At 33.6% G+C, this 27,394-nt stretch overlaps 1 protein-coding gene across 1 annotated transcript; it reads right to left on the bottom strand.

Moving 5' to 3' along the window:
- Window positions 1-1,168: 1,168 nt before the first annotated feature.
- LOC145265682 (S-crystallin SL20-1-like) lies at window positions 1,169-18,503 on the bottom strand. Its single transcript, XM_080121742.1, has 6 exons — window positions 18,371-18,503; window positions 14,096-14,191; window positions 10,881-10,996; window positions 7,116-7,247; window positions 4,997-5,104; window positions 1,169-1,333 (listed from the first exon to the last, which is right to left on the bottom strand). The coding sequence occupies exons 1-6, from the start codon at window positions 18,501-18,503 to the stop codon at window positions 1,169-1,171; spliced, it is 750 nt and encodes a 249-aa protein (XP_079977868.1).
- Between the last annotated feature and the right edge of the window lie 8,891 nt (window positions 18,504-27,394).

Below are 27,394 nucleotides of genomic sequence, written 5' to 3'. Positions count from 1 at the left end.
ACCACCTTGAAGTATTTTTTCAAAATGTCCGAAAAATATTGTCGGGGCCCTGTAATAATTATACTGAAAACCCTTAAATGATTAATCGAATATAATTAGAAAGTAATGTCACACACAAAATAATATGAATCTAAATTTTAAAAAGCAAAAGAAAAGAAGACTTGGCGTTGGACAGCCATATAAAAATGAATAGAGGAAATGAGAAAGAGAGAGGGGAAAACACGTGGAACTCACACTAGGGAAAAACCACATTCATATGAAGTGTGTGGATATTTTCAAAAATGATCTTTAGTAAGATATATAAAAGCTTCATATCTTGAAATGGAAACAATGCATCACAAAAGTATTATGAATTCTTTGAGAATACGTATTAATAGAGTTCGAGAAGATATAGCTGGAAAAGGTCGCACAAGTCAGAACCTTTATATAGCACTTAAAATGGGGACAGTATTCTGAAATAATTAAAAATGGATTTGGAGTTACACAGCAACAAGAAGAAAAGTAACTGAAAAAACGGAAAAAGGGAACAACTAAAAGGTATTCGAGATTAAATTTCTGAATGTTTTAGACGAGGATTGGTTATCCGTATTGTTTGGATTCTTCTGACTACTACCATCATCTCAATTGTGAATTACTTAGAACCTCTATCCAACTATAGCTGACAGAACGAGATCATGCTTACTCCGTTAATTAAATAAAGAGTTTCGTTCGAAATTTTCTTTCCAAATTTCCGAGTTCAACAGAAACATTTCCGAGTTCGACAATATACACGTCAAGAAGGTCGGAAGTTACATCGACGAAAATGTTGTATAAATGACACTCAAAATAAGAACGGTAATCTGAAGAATCCAAATAATGCGAAAAATATTAGAGGCCATTCTCTGGAAAGAAAGGTAAGGCCACTTTATATTATCACAAAGGTAAACAAACTTTAGAAATGCGTATATTTAAAGATTAACAAATAAAACAACGAAAGGATTACAATTTTATAGAAAACTCTTTATTGACCATACAAGTTTAAATACACAAAACACATGTTTGATTGTAGATACTGTTGAAGAGCAAAACAAATACTAAAGTCAAAATATTTTTTTTTTGCTCATTTTTGCATGAAACTCTTAGATTTTCATCCAAAACGATGTCTGCAGGGTTGCGTCTGGAACGTATTTTACCAGTTGGTCATGCAACGACTCTTGAGGTAAGTGGCGATCTTGGAATAAGAGCCAACGCGGTTGTACAGGCCCATCATTCTTGGGTAGTTGCTGAACATGGACTGATTCTCCATGTACATGCTTTCCATGCAGCAGTAGAACATCATATCACACCACATCATCTGTAAGAAAGACATTGTAAAATAAATCTCTGAAAATAAAATGCGAGTATTCTATCTAATATATATATATATATATATATATATATATATATATATATATATATATATATATATATATATATATATACTCGGGTTTTTTAATATTCAAAAGTAATGGACTAATGAATTCAACGAGGTTGTTAGATAGTGCTCAATAAAAACAGCTGATAATACTTGTTTATTGTTATATAAATATGCTCACATCCCGCTGCTACAAATAGCCACTTGTTTCAATCAAACAACAGATATCATCAGGCAGCGACTTGACTATTCAAAAGTTCAATGAATAAACTGATAATGATTATTCATTGAACTTTTGAATAGTCTTGAGCACTATAAAGATGGTGGACGAATGTTTGTTTTAAATAGACATTTGTTGAGGATGTTTTCGGGCGCCGCTCCCGTGTGTCGATGGGTAGAACTGCCGACTGCCAACGCGATGTTTTTAGGTTCAATCCTTGGCCTGGGAAAGGTGCTAGTTTAGCCGCACTGATGAGTTTAGATACAGCGAAAAAGGAATATATGTTGATGACTAAATATGTCTTTTATAAAATTTTAAATCCCAACAGACATTTCGGGAATCATCAGTGTAGGATAAAACGTTTACGTCTGGTTGGGAGATTCGAACTCGGTCCCGAAGCCATCTCTTACTCCATTAGGAAGGAGACATACCACACAGCCAGCACTAACCGCGGTAAATATCGTTGTAATTACAACAGTTATTTTTTAATGTGTATATATATATATATATATATATATATATATATATGTGTGTGTGCGTGTGTGTGTTTGGGTTTGTGCATCTGCTACTAGTCTCTAAGGTTCAAAAGAGAGTCGCCAACTTAATAGGTCATGAAGTGTCATCTAAGCTTCAGCCTCTGTCCCATCGAGGAAATGTTGCATCCCTCTGCTTGTTCTACAAGTACTTTAACGGTGAATTCTCCGAAGAACTGCAAGCACTTGTACCCCATCGATGTAAATATCCCCGACAAACCCGACAAAGCAGCAAAATCCCACCCCTTCACAGTTGAGATTCCTAGATGTAAGAGAGGCTTTTACTCCAGTAGTTTCTTCCCCAGAACCGCTAGACTTTGGAATTCCATTCCGGGTTCCTGCTTCCCCAACTGTACTGACATGCAGAAGTCCAAGTGTAACGTAAACCGAGCTCTTGCTGCCCAACTCCCCACATAGTACCCCTTTAGCTTTTGTCCCTTATAGTAGCCTCCTAAATGTAATATATATATATATATATATATTAAAATTTGGAATTAAATTTATAATTAAATTTGGTAAATTTAAAAATATACAATATACGACAAATTAGAATTATTCGACAAATACTACAAAATACAATATGATAATACAAACTAGAACTGGAGATTTTACTATCTTTCATTTCTGTAACATAATTTTTAAAACTACCAAACAAATATACCTGTTGAAGCAAGATCAAAAGAGATATAAGGAGCTGTACTTAAAAAAAAAATTCTCAGTGTGATTGTATGAGGATTAACACATCTTGCATCCAGTAGGATGCCCCATTCGCAGCTAGTGCAAAATTATAAGAAAACTGAAAATACAGCAATTAAATAAAGCCTACAAATACACAATTATTTTTTTTTATTCAACGACACCAACAAATCTGTCAAGATAGACACCCTGGCTACAGGAGAAAAATTTAGCAACTGTCGGATAAATGGATCTATATTGTTAGAAAAAAAAAGCACCTGTAAATTATTAACGAGATATTGATAACGGGGAATTAATAACCGGAAATTAATAATCGGAAATTAATAAAATGAAATTGATAAAACATCCCAACGTGCACAATCGCACAAGTCAATCGCACAAGTCAAATAAGAAACATAAACATTATTCTTCCAACATTTAACAGTTAATCATACCTAAATAAGATCACTAAAAATATGAATAATTTAATTTTTAATAAATGTTTAAAACTCAATAAACATAGGTTTAATATAATAATAATAACATTATAATTATTATTATTATTATTATTATTATTATTAATAATAATAATAATAATAATCTCTCTCTCTCTCTCTCTATATATATATATATATATATATATATATAAAGGGAAAAATGCGTGTGTTTGTGTTTGTATGTTTGCCAAAAACCTTCGACATACGCGACGGAACCTCACGAGATCGGTATTGTTTTGAATATATATATATATATATATATATATATATATATATATATAAAGCTGAATGCCAGTGTGTGTAGGTATGTGTGTGTGTGTGTGTGTGTGTGTGTGTGTGTGTGTCTGGTCACGAATAGGCTCCTATATGGTTGACTATTTAAAAAAAACTGATTTCATATAATGATAGAAGATGTATCGAGACAGAGGAATGGGTATGTTTGATCTAGCAGAACAGTGGTTCATTAAAATTGTAGGGCCTGCGTTCGCGCCTGGTCCACAAAGTATGGAAATAAAAAAGATTAAATTAAAAACAACGTTTACAAGTGTTTTTGATATAGATGTATATAATAATACTTTGATAAGTATGTTTTAACTTAAATAGGGATGGTATAATAAAATTGTGGGGTCTGCGTTCGCGCCTGGCTTCAATAGAATGGAAATAGGCACAAACTTTAATAAATACTGTTCCTATCTATCGGTGTAAGTATACTTTGATAATTATGTTTCTGTTTAAAGAAATATGGTATAATAAAATTATGGGGTGTTCGTACGCGCCTAACCTCCATAGAATGGAAATATGTCACAAAATTTAATAAGGTTTTTTAATATAGATCCACAGAATATTGTAATGAGTGTTTCATTGTGAACAGGTATGGTATAATAAATTATGGGGTTTATCTATTTTATTTTTACTTTCATCATATTTTGCTTTGGTTTTGATACCCCCAAATTCAACCCAAATTTACAACCCTTCCTTTTCATAACCTATCATACTTTCATAAATCAGAGTCCATTTTCTGTAGGTTGTTTTTGAACCCAGTCAACGACGGGTATTTTTGCTAGTATATATATATATATATATATATATATATATATATATATATATATATATATATATATAATTTAAAGGAGATTAGAACAATAGTCTACAGAGCTGAGTGTATTTTAATGTAACAGTGAAATTACTAGTTTAATTAAAATACAGGAAATAGAAAGTGCTCGTTGTAATTTAGATATATAATAAGCTCGATAGTTAAATGTCCTAGAGCTAATTCAATATTAAGTAATGTGATTTATAATTTAAAATTTAAAAATTTAAAAAATTTTTTAAATTTAAAAATCAAATTTTAATTAAATTAAAAATCAGTTTCATAAGAATAAAAAGCACGGATTTCCGAAACGATCATACAGATAATTGATTTTGTTGTTGTTCCTTCTTATGAAACTGATTTTTAATTTAATTAAAATTTTATTTTTAAATTTAAAAATTTTTTTAAATTTTTAAATTTTAAATTATAAAGCACATTACTTAATATATGTATATATATATATATATATATATATATATATATATATATATATATATATATATATATATATATATATATACCGCTAATCATTAGATAACATGATCACATATTATCACGCAGTCAAATGCAACCTTTTTGCTGTATTACCTGTTCTCCCATGAACCATTGGTTTCCACCATTGCGCATACACAGACTCCTCTCCATGAAAGGCATGATCCTGTTGAAGCTGTTCATATATCTCCAGTACATGTAATTCTGAAATAGAGTAAAAAGAAATATTAAACGTACATCTTCTTCTGTTTTATAAAAGTCTAAGCTTAAACCTGCTACACGGATATAGCGATGATATTTAGTCGTACCGGCCCCGGACCTGGCATTATCTACTGCCAGGCCCTCATTTGGGGTCCGATACAACTTAGGCACCAAGGCCAGTAAGGGGGAAGTGGGGAAGAAAACGGGACTTTGCTAAATTTGCTAGCTAAACTTGCGTTAGAAAGCAAGTATTTTATGTAGAAACACCTATACTAGATTCTATCGTAACACATCCGCCTACATTCTTACCAGGACCTACTTAAAAAGACAGCTCCCCAACTACACGGATATAGCGATGGTTCATATTAATTAATGGTTGACTGTATAAAATGGAACAGATTAATATGAACGCTAACAGGCAGGACGCGGATTTTTACCCTGTTATTTTGGAGTAGAGTTTTTTTTTTTTTTTTTTTTTTTTTTACATGGGAGTGACCACTTAAGGCCCGGAGGCCCCTCGAGGATAAGGGTTATTTTGTGTACAGTAATCAATGGGATAGTATTGCAGTAATCGTTAGCAATGCATATTTGATAAATTATTACTTAAGGGGGCGGTTTATCAGGAAGCTGTTTATGTTTGACTTGAAGACATCCAAGTTGTAGTCAGGTAGGAGACAGGCAAATGAAAGTTAAGTCAAAAATATTTAAAAAAAAAAAAAAACGCAAACGGAAGTTAAGTCTAAAATATATATATTTTTTTAAATGGAAAATCAGCGAAAAATATTCCTGTATTGTGCCGTAACTAGGAAAACGAATACACACGTATCTGAGATTTTAGAGGAAGACCTTAGTAAAAATCGAAAACATAAATGTATAGTTACTTTCAATGTTGCCAACACTAACCATCTTTCTTTAACAATTACAAAAAAACCTTCTCAACCACTAATTTATAAAACTCACTATGTCTGTCTGTCTCTCTTCCTCCATATTTTCAAACTCTATCTCAGAGACTAAAAGTCGCAGAGCGGCGCTAGGGGCCTCAAATGATTGGCTTTTTTATCAACCGTTCTTTTATGGATCTTTAGCTTGAAAAAATACTTTTTAAAGGGTCAGAAAAAAGGTCAAAATTTGAAAATCGTAATACATTTTATACATTCCTAGTGTATTTTAATTGATTCAAACGAATTCCATGTTTCTACAGTGTAATGTTACCCGCTTTGAATGCTGCACTTTTGGTTTCGGTTTCGATTCTAACCGATGGCACCGTAATACTTTTTCTTTATAATTTTTAAATCACGACTCTATAATAATATATATGAAATCTGGACAAATTAAATTATCAAATTAAGTGTATTTTACGACCGGGCAAAGTCACCCCACCAAACCTTGGCACTGACTTATAATATGCTATCAGGGTCGCTGGAACGCAGTCATAATTAATGGCTACTGCTGGAATCTGAAGAGAGGTCTTCCTACCGCTGAGCATTCTAGAAGTTTTAAGAAACGGAAGCACAAGTCCTTAAGTTTGAACAATGGTTAAGCAACATGCAATATACGTGCACTTATCTTTGTCAATGACCACAATTCAGTTTACAGTAATCGGTGTTTCTATCAAGTAATCAATATATGCTGTTGGTAAACATTTTACCATTAAATTTTTTTTAGAATGATATCGATAGACTTAATGTGTTTATTTTGACCCTTCTCCGAATAAGGATTTGTAGTAAGTAACCATGGAAAATAGCAAACGAGTGTGTCTTCTTGCAATTAAATTCTCTGATCCAAACCGAAAAGAGACAAATTGCACCACTCTTTTATGGATACCATATGACACATTATCATATGAGTAATATAATACGTAAGAGTATATGAAGTCTGTAGCAATGTAGAATACCGGAAATTATACTGATGATACTCTCACATATATGTTTACCAGCAATGCTTCAAGCAAACTTCCTGTCCTTTTTATAAGTCATATTTAACATAAATAAATTAAAATAAAAATGTTGCTTACATCATAATTACAATTGCTCATATCACCGGATCCCATCATACCACCAGAACTCATCATATTACCGGAACTCATCATACCACCGGAACTCATCATACCACCGGAGCCCATCATGCCACTATCCATGCAGTCAAACTAAAGAAAAAAAAAAGGGAAAATATGAAATCGTGAAAACATTATTGTAGTCAGTGTAAAGCATTCGTAAAATGTATTTTATAAATGATGAAAAGCCAATATAAATACAAGCAACATGTAATCTATACGCCTAGAAGTTTGTATATTTTGTGTATTGATATTCATATTAAAAACTCGTTTTTCTATTATTTCAAAAAGAAACATTTTAATTTATCTCTGTGTGAATTTCCGAGCAAATTAATTGTTGTGGCTAGAACTCATACGTCGAAAAAATCGACTGGAGTGTGCTTTTATATATATATATATATATATATATATATATATATATATATATATATATATATATATACATATACATATATATATATATATATATATATATATATATATAGTGTGTGTGTGAGAGAGTGAAAATTTCAATTTCGTGTACGATCGTTTCGGAAACGATATCGTTTTATTCATTCGATATTTTAAAATAAAACCATCGAGAAATAAGTAAAATATTGTTTTATTTCTCGGTGGTTTTATTGTATATCGAATTAATAAAAGGATATCGTTTCCGAGACGATCGTATGTGTATATGTATAAAGATGTTTTGTTGTTTCCTCCTATTAAAACTGATTGAAAATTTTACACACTTTCTTTATATAACTCTAGGTCATTACACCTATTGAGCTTACCATAACTGCAATACTCAGAGCACATCACCTTTACATATATTTTACTGAGACTTTACTCATTTAGACGCTATCAAAAGGTGTTAATCGTGACAGTCTGCACTGAAGATTCCCGAAAGGATGAAACACTAGTGTCTGTAAGTATTTAATTATTATTATAGTAAATAATTATATATACATATATATATATATAAATATATGTATGTATATATATATATATATATATATATATATATATATACATATCATACTTACAATTAATTCTTTAAAATTAAAGACGGAAAAGGTTTTTTTTTCTACGAGATAAGTAATATCTTACAATCAAAAACTGTTTAAAATATGGTGGCTTTAACGTAAATAGGAAGAAAGGTCGATAGAAGAGAATTAGAAATCAATCGAGCTTGAAAACATGTTAGGGTATCTCTATTGCTATCTATCTATCTATCTATCTATCTACTATTATATAAAGAGAATTGCTCGTTCTCTATGGACTCGATGGATGTTGGACCGATTTTCTTTGAACTTTTTCTCGAAGGTACCTGATCTGCCTAGGAGTATTCTTACGTATATTTTCTACCAGAATAGTTTTGCTAATATCGAAAATCGATTATCGAAAATATCTGCTTAAAGAATGAAGTCTTATTTCACCAAAGTTAACATATTTATACAACCTTACACCGCAAGTGCATTTGAGAAGTTTTCTCGCCGCACAAGCAGAAAGGTCTAGCCTATAAACGCAAATATATTTTATTTTATAAGATAGGGACGCGTGCGAATTGAATGCTTCTATTTAGAGCAAAATTGAGTCATGATATTTGACTTTTTATGTTTAAATTTTATTCAAATGATTATGTAAATATAATTTCATAAAATTAATATTTGGTTCTTTGTACAAACAGGAACGCGATAGAAATACATATTTCTGTGTAGAACGTAATTGAACCATGATATATGATTTTTACATTTTAAACTTTATGTAAAGCCATGATTTGCAGATATATTTTAAAAATCAACAGTAGATTCTCTACAGTGCAATGTAAATTACAATGTATTGTGGACTCAATCACTTTAGGGAGGCATGTGACGATTCCTCCTGGTGCACTGAATGGTGGAGGTGTTAATTACTAGAGACTGGAAGCAATCGATTTTATTAAACAATGGGTGATTTTACTGATTTCGATAACGATAAAGGTATGGGAGGGTTGGGCACTTGTTGGTCCCTATCCAATCCTGGGCAATATCGGGTCTTCCTGCCAGTAATACATTAAAATAGTTTCAAGCCCACTTATAGAAACGTCGTTTTAATTTGAATAAAATAAAATACGCATCAAGTTCGCTTGAAAGCCAAATCACAACGTAATATTAGAGAAATAAACAAATATTTTTACTTGTTTGAAATTTATAACAAAAATATATTTCGGAGCTAAACTTCATCGTCGGTATGTTGTTTTCTTTCTTTTTTTCTTTTCTTTTTTTCTTGCCATTATGTAAAGTTGGAGAAAGGGAAATCATTTTTTGTATAGAGCCGCGCGTTGTATCTCAGCGGTTGTATATATTTATGTTATAAATTTCAAACAAGTAAAAATATTTGTTTATTTTCCTTATATTACGTTGTGATTTGGCTTTCAAGCACACTTGATGCGTGTTTTATTTTATTCAAATTAAAATAGATGTCAAGAGACCCTTGGAGATGCCACGGTTAATTAAATGGGCACAGTTTCAGCTTATTCAAGCACTTCCATTGTTTATGCATTTATACAGGGTGCAGCAGAAATACCTCCCACATTTTTAATTTTCAACTATATGTTGTTAATAAACTTATTCAGGCATTAATGACGTTGTCATTTAGCTAATTACTTGCCATTATTTAAAGGTACCCTTATCAAGCAATATGCTTTGAACTGGTGCACATAGTACTTTGCACTTTCAGTGTAGATGTTTTTTGGGTTTTTTTTGAAGAATGGTGAATGTTTAATTGCAAAAGAGAGCGCTTTTGAGTTCATTACAAGTAAGGACGGCATGGTGTTGTCCCGGATATAAAATTAAACAGTTATGGGTTAAAATTTTAGAGCTACATGTTGGGCACTTAAGAAAAAGCCATCGAATAGCCTCGAAGCGCTCGAAAGACAGACACTATTTGAGCCCTGACTTTCTGTTAGTCAGACTCCTGCACGTTATGCTCACAAACATGATTATGTCTTGGGATGACCTGATCGAACAGTCAGAAGAATTCTACACACTGATATGCAGTTCTAGCCATACAAATTTATGATTGTTCAGAAACTGCACAGTTGCGACATGGAGGATTGCATGTCAAAATGTGGGAGATATTCCTGCCGCACCCTATATTATGTATGGCCGTATCATTTTGATTATTGGCATTACTGTTCACAGTATTATCTTCACAACATTTTGGCCGATATAACCTCTTACCTTCTTCGTGTGTATCTTGTTGAATTCGGGAATCTGGACGCAATTCCGAACGGTACCTCCCTTTTTTTTTAATCCACGTGCATAGCATACTCATGTTTTGTCTGATAAATCCATGACGTAACGAATAAAATACTAAGTAAAATTTAGTTTTAAATTACTCTTTTTTTTTCGGTTCTGAAGGTTCAGTCCTCAATGCTAGCGATATTCCAAACACAATTGCGAATGATTTAGGACTTCTACTCAGTCATGGCTGACGGAACGAGAGCATGAAGTGAATTTCCAATCAATTTTATTAAAGCATACTTAATTGAAAATAATAATGCTGCGGTTTGCGAACGCGCTGAAATAAAAGTGTTATTATTTAGAAAGCCATTATTAATATGAGGAGGGAATCTTTTAAACAAAGTATACTTCCACATAACAATTAAATAAACAAAAGATAATGTAAAAATTGAGCCTAACTTGAAAACGGTCTTTAGACTTCTCGGGTACTAAAAACAATTATTTTAAAATGATGACTTACCCTGAAGCGTCCGTTCTTCCAGTGGTAGTACCTCATATAATCATTCATAATTTCGTAAAAACAGTCACAGATATAATCGCATCTGTACATGTCCATGTTGCTCTTCGGGTAAAAACCTGTAGGGTAAAATAATGATGAAAATGTAAAGAAACAAGTTAGCATGTCTGGTCCCCCGTGAGTGAACAGTGACCGAGGCATAAAAAATGACTAAGTTCAGCATTTGCACCCCCTTCTATTTAGCCCCCATAGCCCCCAGGAGACTCAAATACTGGTGAAAATGAACAAACGGTGAAGTTTAAGGCCTTACCATATGTAAATTTGATGTATGCACCATTAAAAAAAGAAATAACCAAGTCCATCATTTGCCCTCCTAATTTAGACTCAAAATTTGAGTTCAGAACCATGCAAGACTGCTTAATCGACACACATTTAAAATTTGGACAAATATGGTAAAATAGCCCCCAAAATGGAGTGTTTTATTAATCCTAAAAGAGTTCCTGGGGCACACGCAAGAGTTAGCGCGAAGTATAGACAAACAAAATTATATAGAAATCAGTTAGTTACAACTGTTCAGAAAATCCAAGCCATCAATTTTTATAAGCACAAAAGTGTCAATTTTAGTTATTTTAATCCGAAAGGCACCCCTAGGGGGGCAACCGGAGTTTTCCCAGAAAATCTGTTCTGTTACTTTTTTTACTTATATCATGTTTAATGTTTGTGCAAAATTTCAAAAACTTCCAAGCCTAGTTATTGAGAAAATTACGGACAGACGACCGGACGAGCGGACAAGGTCCATCCTCCTTTTGTTTGGGGACCAAATACGCGTTTGTTGTTTTGGGATATTAAACATGTAGTTTAACAAGTAGTTAATTAGGACGTAAATGTTATTATATTACTAAACTAATTATATCAGGCGGAGAAGAAAGTTCTTGCGGAATTGTTAATTTTGATCTCAAATGATGTATTTTCAAATAAGTTTTCGTTATAATATTTTTACTTCATAATTAATGTCAAAGGCGGTTTTTAACTTTATTTAATTGTTTAAATTATAATCCTTTTAAAACCAGTATGTTTTCTTTTCAGAACGTTGCATACAAGATGAAGAAGAGCAAACTCGCACACTTTCTTTTTATTTAAATTCAAGCTAGGCTGAAAGGCTGCTGAAGCAATTTGCGATATCAACGAAGGGTTTCACCCAGAAACAACTACTAAATGCATACAACAATGTTTTTGGGTTTTTTTAAGAAGTCTCGTGGCAGCGAGGAGAATCTAGAAAATGATGAGCGTAGTGGTCGGCAATCGAAGAAAATCAACGGACAACTCTTCGAGAACCTTCTTCTGAATTCGACGTAACGTATACGACGATTTCCAAACACTTGAGATAGATTGTAAAGGCAAAAAAACTTGATATATGGGGGCCCATATGAATTGAACGGCGACTAGAAAAAAGCCGTTATCTTTTATGCAACAAGAACGACCCGTTTTTTCGACCGGGTTTTGACTTGCGATGAAAAATGGGTTCTTTAAGACAACCGGCGACGTTCAGCTCAGTTATTAGAAAGCGATGAAACTCTACAACACAGTCTGAAGCCAGAATTTCACCAAAATAAATTATGTTTACTGTTTGGTGATCAGTGACCGGTATCAACTATTATAGTTTTTAAATGTAGGCGAAACCATTACGGATGAGAAGTACTGTCAACAAATAGTTGAAATGCATCATAAACTTCGATCCAACATTATTCAAGAGGAAAGGCCCAATTCTCCTCCAGGGCAATGTCCGACCGCACGTTGCTGAACCGACCTTGGAGAAGTTGAACGAATTCGGCTAAGAAACTCGGCCTCATCCGTAATACTCTCCAAAGCTTTCACCTTCCTACTATCACTTTTTCAAGCATTTCGGCAATTTTCTACGTGAGAAATTCTTCAAAAACCTAACCGATATCAAAAAACACCGCCATCGATTTTAATGCCACCATAATGCTCGAGTTTTATGTTAGTAGTACAGGGTGACCCCCCCCAAAAAAAAAACATCCCAACTCTAATTAGGCCTCGTTCCTTAGTGTTTTGTCGGAATGAAATGAAACTTTGATCATAACTAGTTTATTATATTCAAAACATCACATCAAAGCACTAAGGTCTTTAGCCTATACAATCAGGAGTTCGGGATGGAATTTCAAAGTGCAGCAGTTTGAAGGAAGAAAACTATTTTAGTAGAAGGCTTTAGTGAATCTAGGTATCTCTACAGTGTAGGGGTGGGATTTTGCTGCTTGTCGAGTTTGTCGAAATATTGTCCTCGAGGGAATAGTAGTGCTTTGCGCTCGACAGAGCACTTGCCATTGAAATACTTGTCAAACAGTAAAAGGATATCAAGTTTCGGCGATGGGACAGAGGTTGAAGTTTTGTTTATGGTGCATTACACTAGTCGAGGGTACTGTCGTCGAGGGAACACTAGCGCTTTCCGTTTGAGAGAGCACTTGCCATTGAAATACTTGTCAAACAGGTAAAAGGATGTCAAGTTGCGGCGATGCGAAAGGGGCTGGAGGTCAGTTGATAGTGCACAACCTATTAGATTGGCGAACCTTTTTTTTAACCTTGTCTACGAGCGAGATACTATTGACAAATGAACCAGCTCAGATGTGGCAACAATACTCCATGCATGGGAAAAGAGTGAGCTTGTAGAGATACAGGATATTCTCAGGTGTGATTAGCCTTTAAGCACGGTAGTGAGAAGCCCACTTTCTTCGCACCTTGACAATTATTTGAATTTATTTGTTTCAATTCATGTTATCTGTGTAGTTCTTTATATTTTACAATATGTACTTATGATTTTTAATCGGTTGTATTTTTATTGACATTTGCAGAACATGATTGAGTTCGTAAAATTAAAAGTAATAAACAATAGCGTTAATGTTCAATGTATTTTAGACGGAATCTTCAGACAGCCTGATCTACATGAAATACTAGAAGCATTTATTATTTTTATTATTCATGTTTTATATGGACATTTTGTAGAAGAGTCCCTCCAATAATGGAAAAATGAGTATTGTAAAAAAAAAAAAGAAAAAAAAAAGAGCCTTGAAAGTATGTGTAGTGTTCGAACACTTAGGTCTCCGTTTAAGGTTACGTTACGTTTATTTTATGGCGGGTCTCTGCTACAAAACCTCACATTTTATTTTTTAGCTCGGAAAATATTAGTTAAAATGAACACTTACCAAATTCTCTCGCCAGATATCTGCAAATGGACATGGTCTCGGGCATCCTCATGCCGCCGTCCATTTCAAGGCAAGGCAGCCACATACAGGGGAAATCTGAAATGAGAAATTACAGAAGGATGCATAAATATTGTCCGTGCCATTTATATTTTTATATTTATTAATATGAAAATACATTTATAGCAAGTAAGCTATACGGAAAGCGTTGTGTTCCTTTATGAGGAAATCAATGAAAATAAAGAAATCTACTCAGAAACGTTTCATCCTCGGAGTAAATCATCGGGCAGTTTCCTCTGAGAATTAATAATACACATTTTCCATTAACTTATTCATATATTATATTCTTCAGTTTTTACTAATTACCATTTCCACTATATATATATATATATATATATAGAGAGAGAGAGAGAGAGAGAGAGAGAGAGAAAGAGAGAGAGAGGGTAGAGAGAATAAATAACAAAAAGTTATATTCCAAAATTCATGATGTTAACCATCTTATAATTTATTCCTTTTATTCAGTTGACATATATATATATATATATATATATATATATATATATATATATATATATATATATATATATATATATAGGATTATAAACCAAGGTGGGGATAAATGATAAAACAAGGTGGGGATATATATATATATATATATAGGATGATAAAGCAAGGTGGGGATAAAAATAAAATATTAAAACAGTTAAATAAAGCATTTGTTCGTTATCCTGATGCTTTTGAATCGTTTAAGATAAACCAGACTATATTAATAAAGGAAATCCAAAACTATATTAGCAATGTATAAAATGTATTTATAATTACATATAATAAATTTATAATAAAATAAAAAAATAAAAAAATGTATATATGTAAAAATATTTTTAACCTTTATATATCTCATTTTAAATAGGAATGTAAATATACTAAATACTAATCATAGTGGGGGTGATAAGTAGTTAAATGGATTCATCCTAATCCTATTAATACAAGACTGATAAATTAAAAAAATTAAAAAATGTATCCATTTGAAATGGATAGTACCAGTCAAGGATCCGTCACTTGACACTCAGCCCAACAGGTGAGGGGCCGGGGACCGGCCCAGCACCTGTTGGACTGAGGTACACCGCCTGGGTAATACCTAGGAGGTCCACCCTCCCAGGCCTTGCCACCGGGCTTTCCGGTGGGGCAAGTTTATTGCTTGTTGCCTGAGGCGCCCCGACCGGGGAATGCCGACGGGGTTACTCAGGCAATTTTTAAAATTGCAGGAGTGCCCCTCCTTTAGGGGAGCCTGCTGGGTTACCACTTTCCGGCCTTGTGCCACATTTTGCTGAGTGGACAGCAAATAAATATAATCCATTTTAAATGTGGAAATTGATGAATCGCACAGGTAAGAAATTAATTTTTATAGTATAAAAAGGTTAGTAATTGCAATTAAGAATAGAAAACTGGATCAAATGTTTGAAACATGTCTTTTTCCTAAGATTCAGGGTGGTGGTGTTTGAGCAACACTGCTGGGGAGCCATGATGTAATATACTGTTTTGTTTTTAAATCCCCGAAACAGTGTTTCATGGTAAACAACTGATGATCCCTGCAAAAATAAATTATTGGTATTATAGTAAATTCGAGAGCGAGTTGATGCAGTGATTGCAGGTGATTAAATGACTTACTGACTAGATGTTTTTTTAACGAATGACAAAAAATATTTTTTGTATAGTTTTAAAGGTTAAAAACTTCCAAGACTATATATATATATATATATATATATATATATATATATATATATATATATATATATATATATATATATATAGGAGGCTGAATTGTTCTTCCATCAGTAATGGTAAATTTCTACACCAAGAATTGCATAAACATGACTCACTAGTATCTGTAAGAATATTGTTATCGCCACTTTAAACTTAAAGATTAAATATCTAGGAGAATTTATAATAAACAGGCAAATAATGCGTAAACCGAAATGCTGACCTTCGCTGTTTAAGTTAATATGAGGAACTTACTGTATATGTACTATATGTAGAGTTAAATTATTTTATTTTTCATAATTATAGGAATCTAAGGTTTGAATATCAAAAGTAGATTTTAAACAGGGTTCGAATTCTTCGATTGCTAGTATTTAACATCTCCCACCCTGAACATTGTATAAACTACTAGTGTCTATTGGTAATTATATTAAATTAGCGGGACCTATTTAAAATTCCACAGCGGCATTTTTCACATGTAATCTATTGCTACTGGGTATACTCTGGACGTGCAGTGTCAATGAAGACCCGGCGGTATTATTGTACCTATTCACTATGCCTCCCCACGGGACAGAGTTAGACACCAGGGTCGTTTTTTAACGTGGAGAAAAGGTACAAAAATAAAAAAAAATTGTCTCAGTCGTGAAGGACTGATCCTCCACCGACCCGGTGGTATTATTGTAACCGTTTGGATAAAACATTACAATTATTTATCTAAGAAACATGGTTAATGTAGTGTCCGAATATATCTGGTTAATCCAGTTTATCTCCAATATTCTTATAGGAGTCATTGGCATGCTTCTATTGTATGGTCCCCCAGCACAGATACTATCTTTGGATCCTAGCCAGAAGACCAAGAAGATATATTTTAGTTTCATGAACGGCCCACTGAATCCTCGGTGATTGGAAGATGCTCTTTTCTAAACATGAGTATAAAAGGTGATTGTATATTACGGACATAATATTATTGTATGTATATAGTAATTTAATATTCGTAGTATCTAATCCCATTCTCTCCTCCTTTTTAATAAATTGGATCTCTCGAATGAATAATTTATAATCTGTAAGCCGTGACACATGTACGTACCTTAAAGGTTATGTTGCGCTATATCATAAAAGAGACGAATCATAAAGGTGATTGTGTGTAATATATCTAATCAGCCATAATATCGTGTGTGGTCGTCTAGTTGTTCAGTCTATAAAATGATATGTTCATATGCTGTTGTGTGTGTGGTACATGTATCTTTCAACATAACTTCTGCGTCTTGGATGTTGGTCCATCTTGAATTATCTCGTCTTGGAGGGGAGACCTGGTACCTGTTTTGGACGAAGATTCAATCACTCCAACACGATGACTTGGTTTTATAGTGTTTATTTCACTCTCCAGATGTCTCGCAGAATGATGGAAAGTGAATCTGGCCTGTATGGTCTCTTGGTCTCGTTTCTAAACACGTCAGCCCCCCAGTGAAGGGGTGGAGATAACGGTGAAGCCGTCCGTCTTCTTCTAAGTCTAAACCAAATTTCTACGATTCAGCTAACCTGATCACATGACTCACACGCAATCCGATCAGCTGATCCTGACTTCCGGTCAACGTTTCTCAATATAATTTACACACCTCCCTTTCTCTCTCTTGGTCCATTCTCTAACAGTAATACCGTATTACTATACAATTTTTTTTTATAAAAATGCTAGCAGGCCGCCCTGTGTTGCCCGTCAGATACGCATAAATATTATATTTTAATTCATGCAGATTTCTTATTTATTATAAACAGAAATACCGCAGGTATAAAACGTAACGTTCAATTATTTTTTTTAAATAATGAAGTAAAACAACCGTAAGAACATTAGACGTGCATGCGAGTATTATGTTATTTTATAAACAGTTCACTTCTTGTATCTAAAAGAAAAGAAAAAGCTCGAACTGAGATCGAAAGCGAAACCTAAAGATAGTGAGTCAAGTACGGTAACCATTAGTGAAGCTTGACATGTCTTTAAAAATGTTTTCTAAACAAACTTATACTTATCATAATAAAGCTGTCATGTTTCACGATCGCCCATGCGAAGTCGTGAAACAGTTGAAAACAGATAAGAGTCCAATCGTCTCCTACGCCCCAATTTTTCAATTATCAAACTTTTAGCAACCATTTTTCCGGAATGAAAACCGATTTAATGTTTTCTACGTATTTGAATATCACAGATACCAAATTCCAGGTCTAATTATCAAAAATGGGTTTAGTATATAGGCTGAGAAGTGTCCACATACACACACACACGTGCATACATTCTCACTTATATATCATATTATAGATTATAGATATACGTGTGTATGGTGTACGTGTGTGTGCATGCCCTAGCGTGTTTGCGTGTTTGTGTAAGAAAGAGAGAAACTACCAGGAATAAATAGAAAGAATGCAATCTAATAGATAAATATTTACCTTCTAACATCTACCTAAGTGTGGCCGACTATGATTCTTCACTATTTTGTTGACCAATGAAAAATTCAAATGAAAATATCTTACCATTCCTGCAACGATCCCAGTCAGAGAATTCATATCTTTTGTCTGTATATTTGACGCCGGCAACAGCGAACATCATACGACAGATTTCGGCACGTCCGCGGCCATTGAAGTAATGCAGGGTGTAGTTAGGCATGGCTGGATATGGAATTCCTCTTAAAGAGCAAAACGTATAGGCTGAAGGTAGCTGATGATGCGACTTGAGACACTCGAAAGCTTCTCTGTGATCTGAGACGTTCGTCCAACGCTATTTATACTTACTCAAGACGCTTAAAATTAAATTAGACCTTTTCGGCCAATGATTGGATGGTTTACTAACTGTTCAAGGACGACTAATTTTTATTATCCTGTTGCGTTAGAGAAACGACATGAAACCGTTTAAACGTGGAAAGGCCTAACTTATAATGATTCGGTAATTGCTGATCTGACGTTCCTGGGTATTTTAACAATGTTCCCAGCACTTTAGGCAAAGGTAAATCTTAAAGTACTTTTGGTTACGCGAACAGGTAAAGGTTACGTATACTTGTTTAATGATTTTTGAGGAATCTTTTTCATGGCGGTAATTAGATTTTCTTGAATTTCATTTCCATAGTATTGTTTTAATTTTTATTAATATTAACCCCAACACGTAAGAGGCTACGCTGAACGGTCTTTCTTTGTAAGGAGTTGATCAGCGAGATATTTGTCCACATTACATTTAAATTTTTACATGTTAGTACAGTTAATGATTCAAAGAGCAAAGGGAGAACCCCAAGGGTTAACAGTTCAGGAATGCAAGCTATCAAAGTAAAATTTCTACAATCCAGGGACCTATACATACGAGATTTGTTAGCTCATTTAAAGCTAGGAGTTGAGCGGAAAAATAATTGTTTACGTTAAAATTTTTGCATGTAAGAACAGTTAGTGAACTAAAAAGCATGGGAAGTATTCTAATCTTTAGCAGTTAATTAATAAAATCTATTAAAGTAGAAGTTCTATAATCCAGGGATTATTGTTAACATTACATTTAAATTTCTGTATGTTGTACAGTTCGTGAACCAAGGAGCATAGGTACCTATACATGTAAGATTTGTATAGAAAAGATAAAATTGAGAAGCATGATACTTGTTAACATTACATTTACTTGTTTGTATGTTGTACATTCAGTGGGCCAAGGAGCATAGGTACCTTTACATTAAGGATTTTTATGGAAAAGTTAATAATTGAGCAGCAATATACTTGTTTACATTACATCTAAATTTGTGTATGTTAGTACAGTTTGTAAACAAAGGAGCATAGGGACCTATACATTAAAGATTTGTATGGAAAAGTTTACAATTGAGAAGCAGGATACTTGTGAACATTACATTTAAAATTTTACATGTTGGTATAGTTAGTAAACCTAGGAATATAGGGACTTATACATTAAAAGTTTGTATGGAAAAGTTTACAATTGAGATACTTTGTAACATTCTATTTAAATTTTAAGAAAGAGTTGTAAGGAAATTTTAAGTTAACAATTAATCAGTAAGATACTTGTTAACATTACATTTAAATTTTTGCACGTTTTTACAGATTTTGAACCAAGGAGCTGGGGCAAATTTAAAAGGGTTAGCAGTTCAGGGATAAAAACTATTAGAGTAGAATAAGTTCTATAATCTGTTGACTTATACATGAATAGTTTGTAAGTTCATTCTAAGTTGAGCAGCGGTATATTTATTAACATTACATTTAAATTTTTACATGTTGGTATAGTTAGTGAACCAATGGAAGGGAGAAAACTCCAAGGGTTAGCAGCTCAGGGAATAAGTTAATAACTTAGAATGCATTTTGGAATCAAGGGATTTATACATGAACGATTTGTAAGGAAATTCTAAGTAAAAAATTTAGCAGCAATATATTTGTTAACATTACATTTTAATTTTTTGCATGTTAATACAGTTAATGAATCAAAAAGCAGGGAGAAACTTCCAAAAATCTGCAGTTCTGAAGTAAAAACTATAAAAGCAGAGTTTATATAGTCTAGGGACCAGTACGTAAAGGTTATGTAAGTTTTTTTCAAGTTAGGAGTTGTGCGGAAAATAATCTTTTACATTTAAATTTTTTGCAGTTTGGCACAGTTAGTGAACCCAGGAGCATAAGTACTTGATAATGTAAGATTTGTATAGAAAGGTTAACAATTTAGAAGCAGGACACTTGTGAACATTGCATTAAAATTTTTGCATGGTGTTACTGTTAGTGAACCAATGAACATATGTACATTGTACATATACATGTAAGATTTTTATAGAACAGATAACAATTGGGAAGTAGGATGCTTGTTAACATTACATTTAATTTTTTGCATGTTAGTCAAGTTACTGAACCAAGGAGCATAAGTACCTGTATATGTAAGATTTGTATAGTTAACAATTAGGAAGCAGGATACTTGTTAACATTACATTTAAATCTTTGAATGTTGTTACTGTTAGTGAACCAAGGAACATATGTACCTATACATGTAATATTTTTTAGAAAATATAACAATTGAGAAGCAGGATACTTGTTAACATTACATTTGAATTTTGCATGTTAGTCAAGTTAGTGTATCAAGGAGCATAGGTACCTATACATGTAAGATTTGCATAGAAAGGTTAACAATTGAGAAGCAGGATTCTTGTTAACATTACATTTAATTGTTTGTATTTTGTACTGTCAGTGAGCTAAAGAGCATAGGTATCTAAACATAAAAGATGTGTATGGAAAAGTTTACAATTGAGCAGCAGGGTACTTGTTAACATTACATTTAAATTTTTCTATGTTGGCACAGTTAGAAAATCAAGGAATATAGGGGCGTATACATTAAAGATTTGCATGGAAATGTTAACAATTCAGAAGCAGGATAGTTTTTCACATTACATTTAAAATTGTATATGTTGGTATCAAAGGAGAGGGTGAAAATTCAGGGCTATTTAGAATGCTTCCTTGAACAAGGTACCACTATATGAAAGAATTGTGAGGAAAGTCTAAGTTAACAATTAATCATTAAGATAGTTGTTTACATTACATTTAAATGTTGCATGTTTGTACAGTTTGTAAGCCAAAGAGCAGGAACAAAATTTTAAGGGTTAGCAGTTCATGACCAAAAACTATTAGAGTAGAATGTTTTCTATAATCTAGGGACCTATACGTAAATATTTTGTAAAGTCATTCTAACTTAGAAGTTTAGCAGCGATATTTGTTAACATTACATTTACATGTTGTTATAATTAGTGAACTTATGAGCAGGAAGAAAATTCCGAGGACTAGCAGCTCATGGAAATAAGCTATTTAAGTATAATGCTTTCTGGAGCCAAGGGACTTATACATGATAGATGTATAAGTAAATTGTAAGTTAACAATTGAGCAGCGATATAATTGTTAACATTACATTTAACTTTTTCATATTGGTACAGTGAGTGCACCAAATAGCAGGGGATAGCAGTTCAGGAAAATAAGTTATTTTTTTCTGGAATCTAGGTTTCTATACATGAAAGATTTGTATGGCATCCTAAGTTAAAAGATAAAAAAGCGAGATACTTTTTAACATTAAATTTAAATGTTATATGTTAGTCGAGCTAGTGGACCAAGAAGTAGGGTGAAAATTCCAAATGCTAGCAGTACAGGAAAATAAACTATTCATGTATAAAGCTTTCTATAATGTACGGACTTATATATGAAAGATTTATAAGATCATTCTAAGTTGGGAGTTGAGCACCAAGATACTTGTTAACATCAGAATTAATTTTTAGCAAGTTGGTATAGTTAGTGAACCAAAGAAGCAGAAGAAAAATCCCATCAGCCAGCTGCCGGAAGAAGTGATATCTGCAAAGTCACTCAATGTTTTCAAAGCCAGACTAGACAAACATTGGAGGAATCAGCTGCTTCTCGTTGAATACATATTTAGAGATGATATGTATTGAGAGATTGTAATATCGGGTGTATTGCATTGTGTTTCACCTTATATTGAATTATATTGTATTGTATCTTATTGTATTGTATCTTATTGTATTGTATCTTATTGTATTGTATTGCATTTTATTACATTGCATTGGCATGTAATGTATTGCATTTTATTACACTTAATTGCATTATATTGTATTGAATTTTATTACATAGCATTGTATTGTATTGTACTGTATTACATTGTATTGTATTACATTGTATTTTGTTATATGGTATTGTATTGAAAGTTCTCATGAGAACAAACATAGACAGCGTAGAAACAAACATAAACAGCGTAGAAGCTACCCTTGCAGATATGCAGCTACGATGGACGGGGCTCATTGTCAGAATGGAATCCAACCGAATCACAAGGATAATCTTCTATGGGAAACTGGAAACTGGAACCCACGAGGTAGGAGACAAGAAGCTTTGTCTACAAAGATGCAACAAAGCGGCATCTGAAGGCAATGAACATCAATGTCGGAACAAGCCAAAGAAAGAAGTGGCTGGCGGAACAATTTACACAAAAGGGAGGAAGAAATAGAGAGGAAGATCGGAGAAGCCTTAGAGTTGAAACACTATCGACGACACAACCCCAGCACCCACTTATGCCGTGCCTGTGACCGGACGTTTCACACAGACAGAGGACTACTCAAACACCGAGGGATAAAGCATCGAGGACCTGACTAGTCATCGTAAAACTGTCAGACTGCATGATGATGATGATAATGATGATGATGATGCTGATGATGATGAGGATGTATTGTATAAAAAGCTATTTTAGTTAAAAGCTTTTTTGGAATCTAGGCATCTATATAGGAAAGAGTGTTAATTGTCTTGATTGTTAGTTGATCGGAGATACTTATATCCAGAGGGAACTAACACACCAAGTTCATTGGAGCAACTTGGATTGAAGTGCTTGTAAATTAAGAACAGATGTGTAACATTGCGGTGATGGTTGGTTAGATTGGTTTGTTTTACGGCATATAAACACATTTTGGTTTATTTGATGGTGAATCCAGTTACTTTGGGTAATCCAGTTTGTTTTTGTATTTTTTTGTAGAAAGGTTTCAATTCTTCAGGGTTTTGTTTCTTCAATCGCTAGTTTGTAGTTTTGTTTAGTTGTTTTATAGTGGGTTTTATCGTTTTTGTTCTCTTCTTTGCAGAACATGAAAGAGTTGGACAACGTGAGAGGGAAAAGGGTTACAGTATTTATGTTTCGTACATTTTAAATAAGGAAAACAGTCAGAAGGTGGAGGTGATAGGAAAATAGGAAGGAGGAAAAGGTTGGTTGTTTTTTGTTTTTTTGTTTTTTGTTTTGGTTTTGCAGGATATAATAGGTTTTGCTAAAGGAATGAAAAACAAAAAAACAGCAATGTTATGAGTATTCTGTCTAAAAAAAAAAAGCCAATATATTCAGAAAGTCTAATCTTGTAGGACTAGCAATTGCGGTGATGAGACAGGATTGGAGGTTAGTAGACTGTGTAAAACGTATTTAATTAGACGCGTTTAACCCCTTCTAAGAACGAGAGACTATTCGTTAATGGGCCAGTCCAGATGTGACAGCAATGCTACAACCGTGCGTAACATATGACTTTGTATAAATATGTCATATTTATGGATGTGTGAGAGGTTTTAGCAAGAAAGTTTCTACCGGTGTTTTATTTATTTAAATTGCATATTTAAAAGTGTTAATATAAAGTAACATTAATTAGTAGGACCTGTAGAAATTCCACGTCAAGAAATATATTTCATTAATAAATGTTTTGATAAAGCGGTTTATTTGTCTGGGATAATGCAGAAATTAGGTTTCGGAAAAGAAAAACAAATAACACAAACAAATCTTAGTTCATTAACATTTTTATGAACAGTGTCTATTGTAACAATCATAAATCTATATATATATAAAGGTAACGTTCGTTTTTCTGGGTTTTTTTTACTTCGCTTATTCTTAGGTCTTCATTAACACCCCCACTCCCCTTCGTACAAACACACGCCCAAAAACATTAAATTTTAATATCGAAACAGGCCATTTTACACGTGTTTTTTATTGTTGTTTTTAGTTTTAACGTTCGTGTTTCTGTTTTCTTTTTTGTTTTTTCGATTTTTACATTTAAAATCGTTCATTTGCCTTACGTTAGTTTTTTTAAAATGTTTTGATTACCCACCGCTTTATTTTTCAGATAAGTTTTAACGTTCGCTTTCCTGTTTTCTTTTTTATTTTTTTTTTCGATTTATACGTTAAACATCGTTCGTTTGACTTACGTTAGATTTTCTGTGTGTGTTTTTTTTTTTTACTTCACTTTGATTTACCCGAATCTTACAAGCTATTTTCGAGATATTTTTTGATTGCCGCGTAGCGGGGAAAACAGAAACTGGCTTCCAGCGCAAAACTAGGTCAAACATCACGCAACTTGACGTTGTCGCACCTGCTAATTTCGGTTTATAAATCTCAACTTAACAGAATTATCAATTCATCTGTTGCCGTGGTCGAGACAGTTAGGTCGCAGGTTTTTTCCCCCGATTTCCTTTCCACCTCCGCGTCAAAAGTTCGGGGTTCAAGCCTACCTTTCTAAAAAAACTATTTTTTTCTTTTACGCCTCCAAACAACCGGCCAACGTTTTTTTATTAACAGGGTTGTTTTAATCTACACCCCCCACCAACACTGCCTAAAACTTTCGACAGAGACCAAGGATTTTTACAAGATCGATATAGTGTTAAAGCTCCACCATTCGGACGACAAATGTCGAAAAGTTTACTAAATACATTAATTCCTTCACCCTCAACTTAGCACTTTTCTTCAGGGATGGGGTCACTTTTTCGCCGATATTTTCGATTCACTGGCCTTAATTTAAACCTAGGTGATTTTCTTTTTTAGCGGTGAGCGCAACACCAAAGACGTCACGTTTTTATTTTCATGTTCTTTTCCTACTTCGCAATACGGGTTCGAGCCTGCCTGTATAATACCTCCTTTTTTTGCTCAATACACACCTCCAAACACTCGGGTAACGCCCGCCACTCAGGCTAGTCTACTAAATAACGGACTAAGTCTATGTGTTTTTGTGTGTGTTTGTATTTCTGCAAAAAAAACTTCCAACAGACGCGGTGTCGTTTTAAACGCTTATCTTTCGGAAGACAAATATCGTAAAATTGGCCAAAACATTAATTGTTTTGCCCTCAAAAAAGGGTTGGTTTTCGGCGACATTTTTCGCAAGTCATCGGTTCAGTTGGATTGAGTATTCTTATTTCAACGCTCTCGACTTCCGATTGCGCGATGGCGAAATCGACTAAGACGTTAGGTGTTTTCCGCCTTTATGTTACAGATTCGAATCTGTGTGCCTACGACCACTTTTTTAACACCCATCTGCACCCAAACTTCCTACTGTTTTTTTTTCGTGCTTACTTACTCCACACATCCGCTAGTTTAAATATAACACAGACCCAAATAATTTGAATTAATAGGCACTAATAAATACTCAGAAACTAATATTATGCTGCATAGTTCAATAAAAATGATAGAATTACATTACAATAGACAATTTATAATTCGAGCTCTCAGTCCAGCAACACTTGGATTGCTCTTCTTTCGAATGTTTCCTGCTGGCTTATTACCTCGGGGAAAAACCGCTGTACGTAAAAATTACTGCGAATTCTTTTCTCACACAATTACAAGCATGATCAAGTAAATTTTTTAAAAACTTTTTGAATGTTGTCTCGATTTCCCTAGCTGATTTACGGTATTGTTCCACTGTTGAATCAGAAAATAGCATCCGTTTCTCTCCACCATGTCAGTTTTTTTGTGCTAAGGTGATTCGAATAAAAAACAGATCTTGTGAGAAAATCGATTACATTATCGGCTGATTTTTGTCGATACATATCCATCCTGTTGGAGGAGAAAAATGATTTGCCAACAGTATATATTGATCACCTGATAGAAACATCGATTACTGTAAACTAATAGTGAACATTAATAAAGGTAACTATACATAAATTGCATGTTGCTTCACCATTGTTCAAATGTCAGGACTTGAACTACTAGAATACTCAGCGGTAGCAATGTCTCTCTTTAGTTTCAAACAGTAGTCCGCAGTCATGACTGCGTCACAGCGACCCTAATACTTGGTCTCTATCTCTTTCCAAACCTGATGAAATCTCCTCTAATTGCCCATAATTCATTATACTAAGGTTCTCAGGAAACCGGTCCATATATGAAAACATGTAGTCCATCTTGATGCTTATGTTGCAACCCAGTTAGCATGAAGAGATTCTGACTTTGCCAAGAAAATTCTTCACTACCAGAACAACTGTCTTCCACGTTTCCAGTTCCATTTCCTTCATTACTTTCGAACTATGAATATGATGAGCTCCCGGGTCGGAAGACCGTAAAAAATGTCAGGTTTTAACTTCTTTATGGTCAATCCTGGTGAAGCCTGGCAACAAAAAAGTGAAGCAATCATCATCATTATCAAGTCTTGGAGAACTGCTTCATAAAACCGAACTTGATGTGCAGCTGTGGATAGAGCCTTATGTCTCCGTTCACCAAAATTTCGTTACTGACGTTCCTTTTTGCAAGGCATTAATTACTTCTGAACAGGCCAGTCCTTCTTCGTTAAATGCTGAACACGGTGCCGTACTAATTTTTGAAAGATTTTAAGGTTTTATGACTTCAAATCGACCCATTTTAAGCATAATAACCTAGAACTATCGAACCTTGATACTTTTTCTCATTTAAAAATTATTTCTAATCAAAACAATTATTGGACATGGCATTTAACATTTATGAAATGCTTCTCACATGCGTACATGTGAATTAACAGGTAAAAAAAACGATTTGTTTCTATATCTCAATACTTGACCTGATTAAGAAACGTTAATGTAATTCTTTGGATTCAGCGCATCAGATTTGTCCTAAATAAGCTGAAAAAAAAAACGCATAAATTTATTTTTTGCTGGGCTGTGTTATTATAATTATATAAAAAAAATCGAGGGAGGTCACTCACATATTCTTGCCCAGGTTAGAAAATTGGCCTTTTTTAAGCCAAATTTCGCGAATTTGGCCATTTTTTTAAAACCAGTTTGGCGTTC

This window comes from Euprymna scolopes, chromosome 40 (genome assembly GCF_053919585.1).
Source record: "Euprymna scolopes isolate OS-2025 chromosome 40, ASM5391958v1, whole genome shotgun sequence".
NCBI lineage: Eukaryota > Metazoa > Mollusca > Cephalopoda > Sepiida > Sepiolidae > Euprymna > Euprymna scolopes.
The sequence above is the reverse complement of the archived record's forward strand: the minus strand, read 5'-3'. Positions and strand labels throughout refer to the sequence as shown.

Bases quoted from the DNA above. Each gene is read 5' to 3' on its own strand.
- LOC145265682 (XM_080121742.1), bottom strand. From the start codon at position 18,503: ATGCCTAACTACACCCTGCATTACTTCAATGGCCGCGGACGTGCCGAA. The intron at 5,105-7,115 runs GTAAGCAACATT...ACTCTATTTCAG, and splicing joins TGAGCAATTGTAATTATGAT to AATTACATGTACTGGAGATA. The intron at 1,334-4,996 runs GTAATACAGCAA...TCTTTCTTACAG, and splicing joins AATGGTTCATGGGAGAACAG to ATGATGTGGTGTGATATGAT.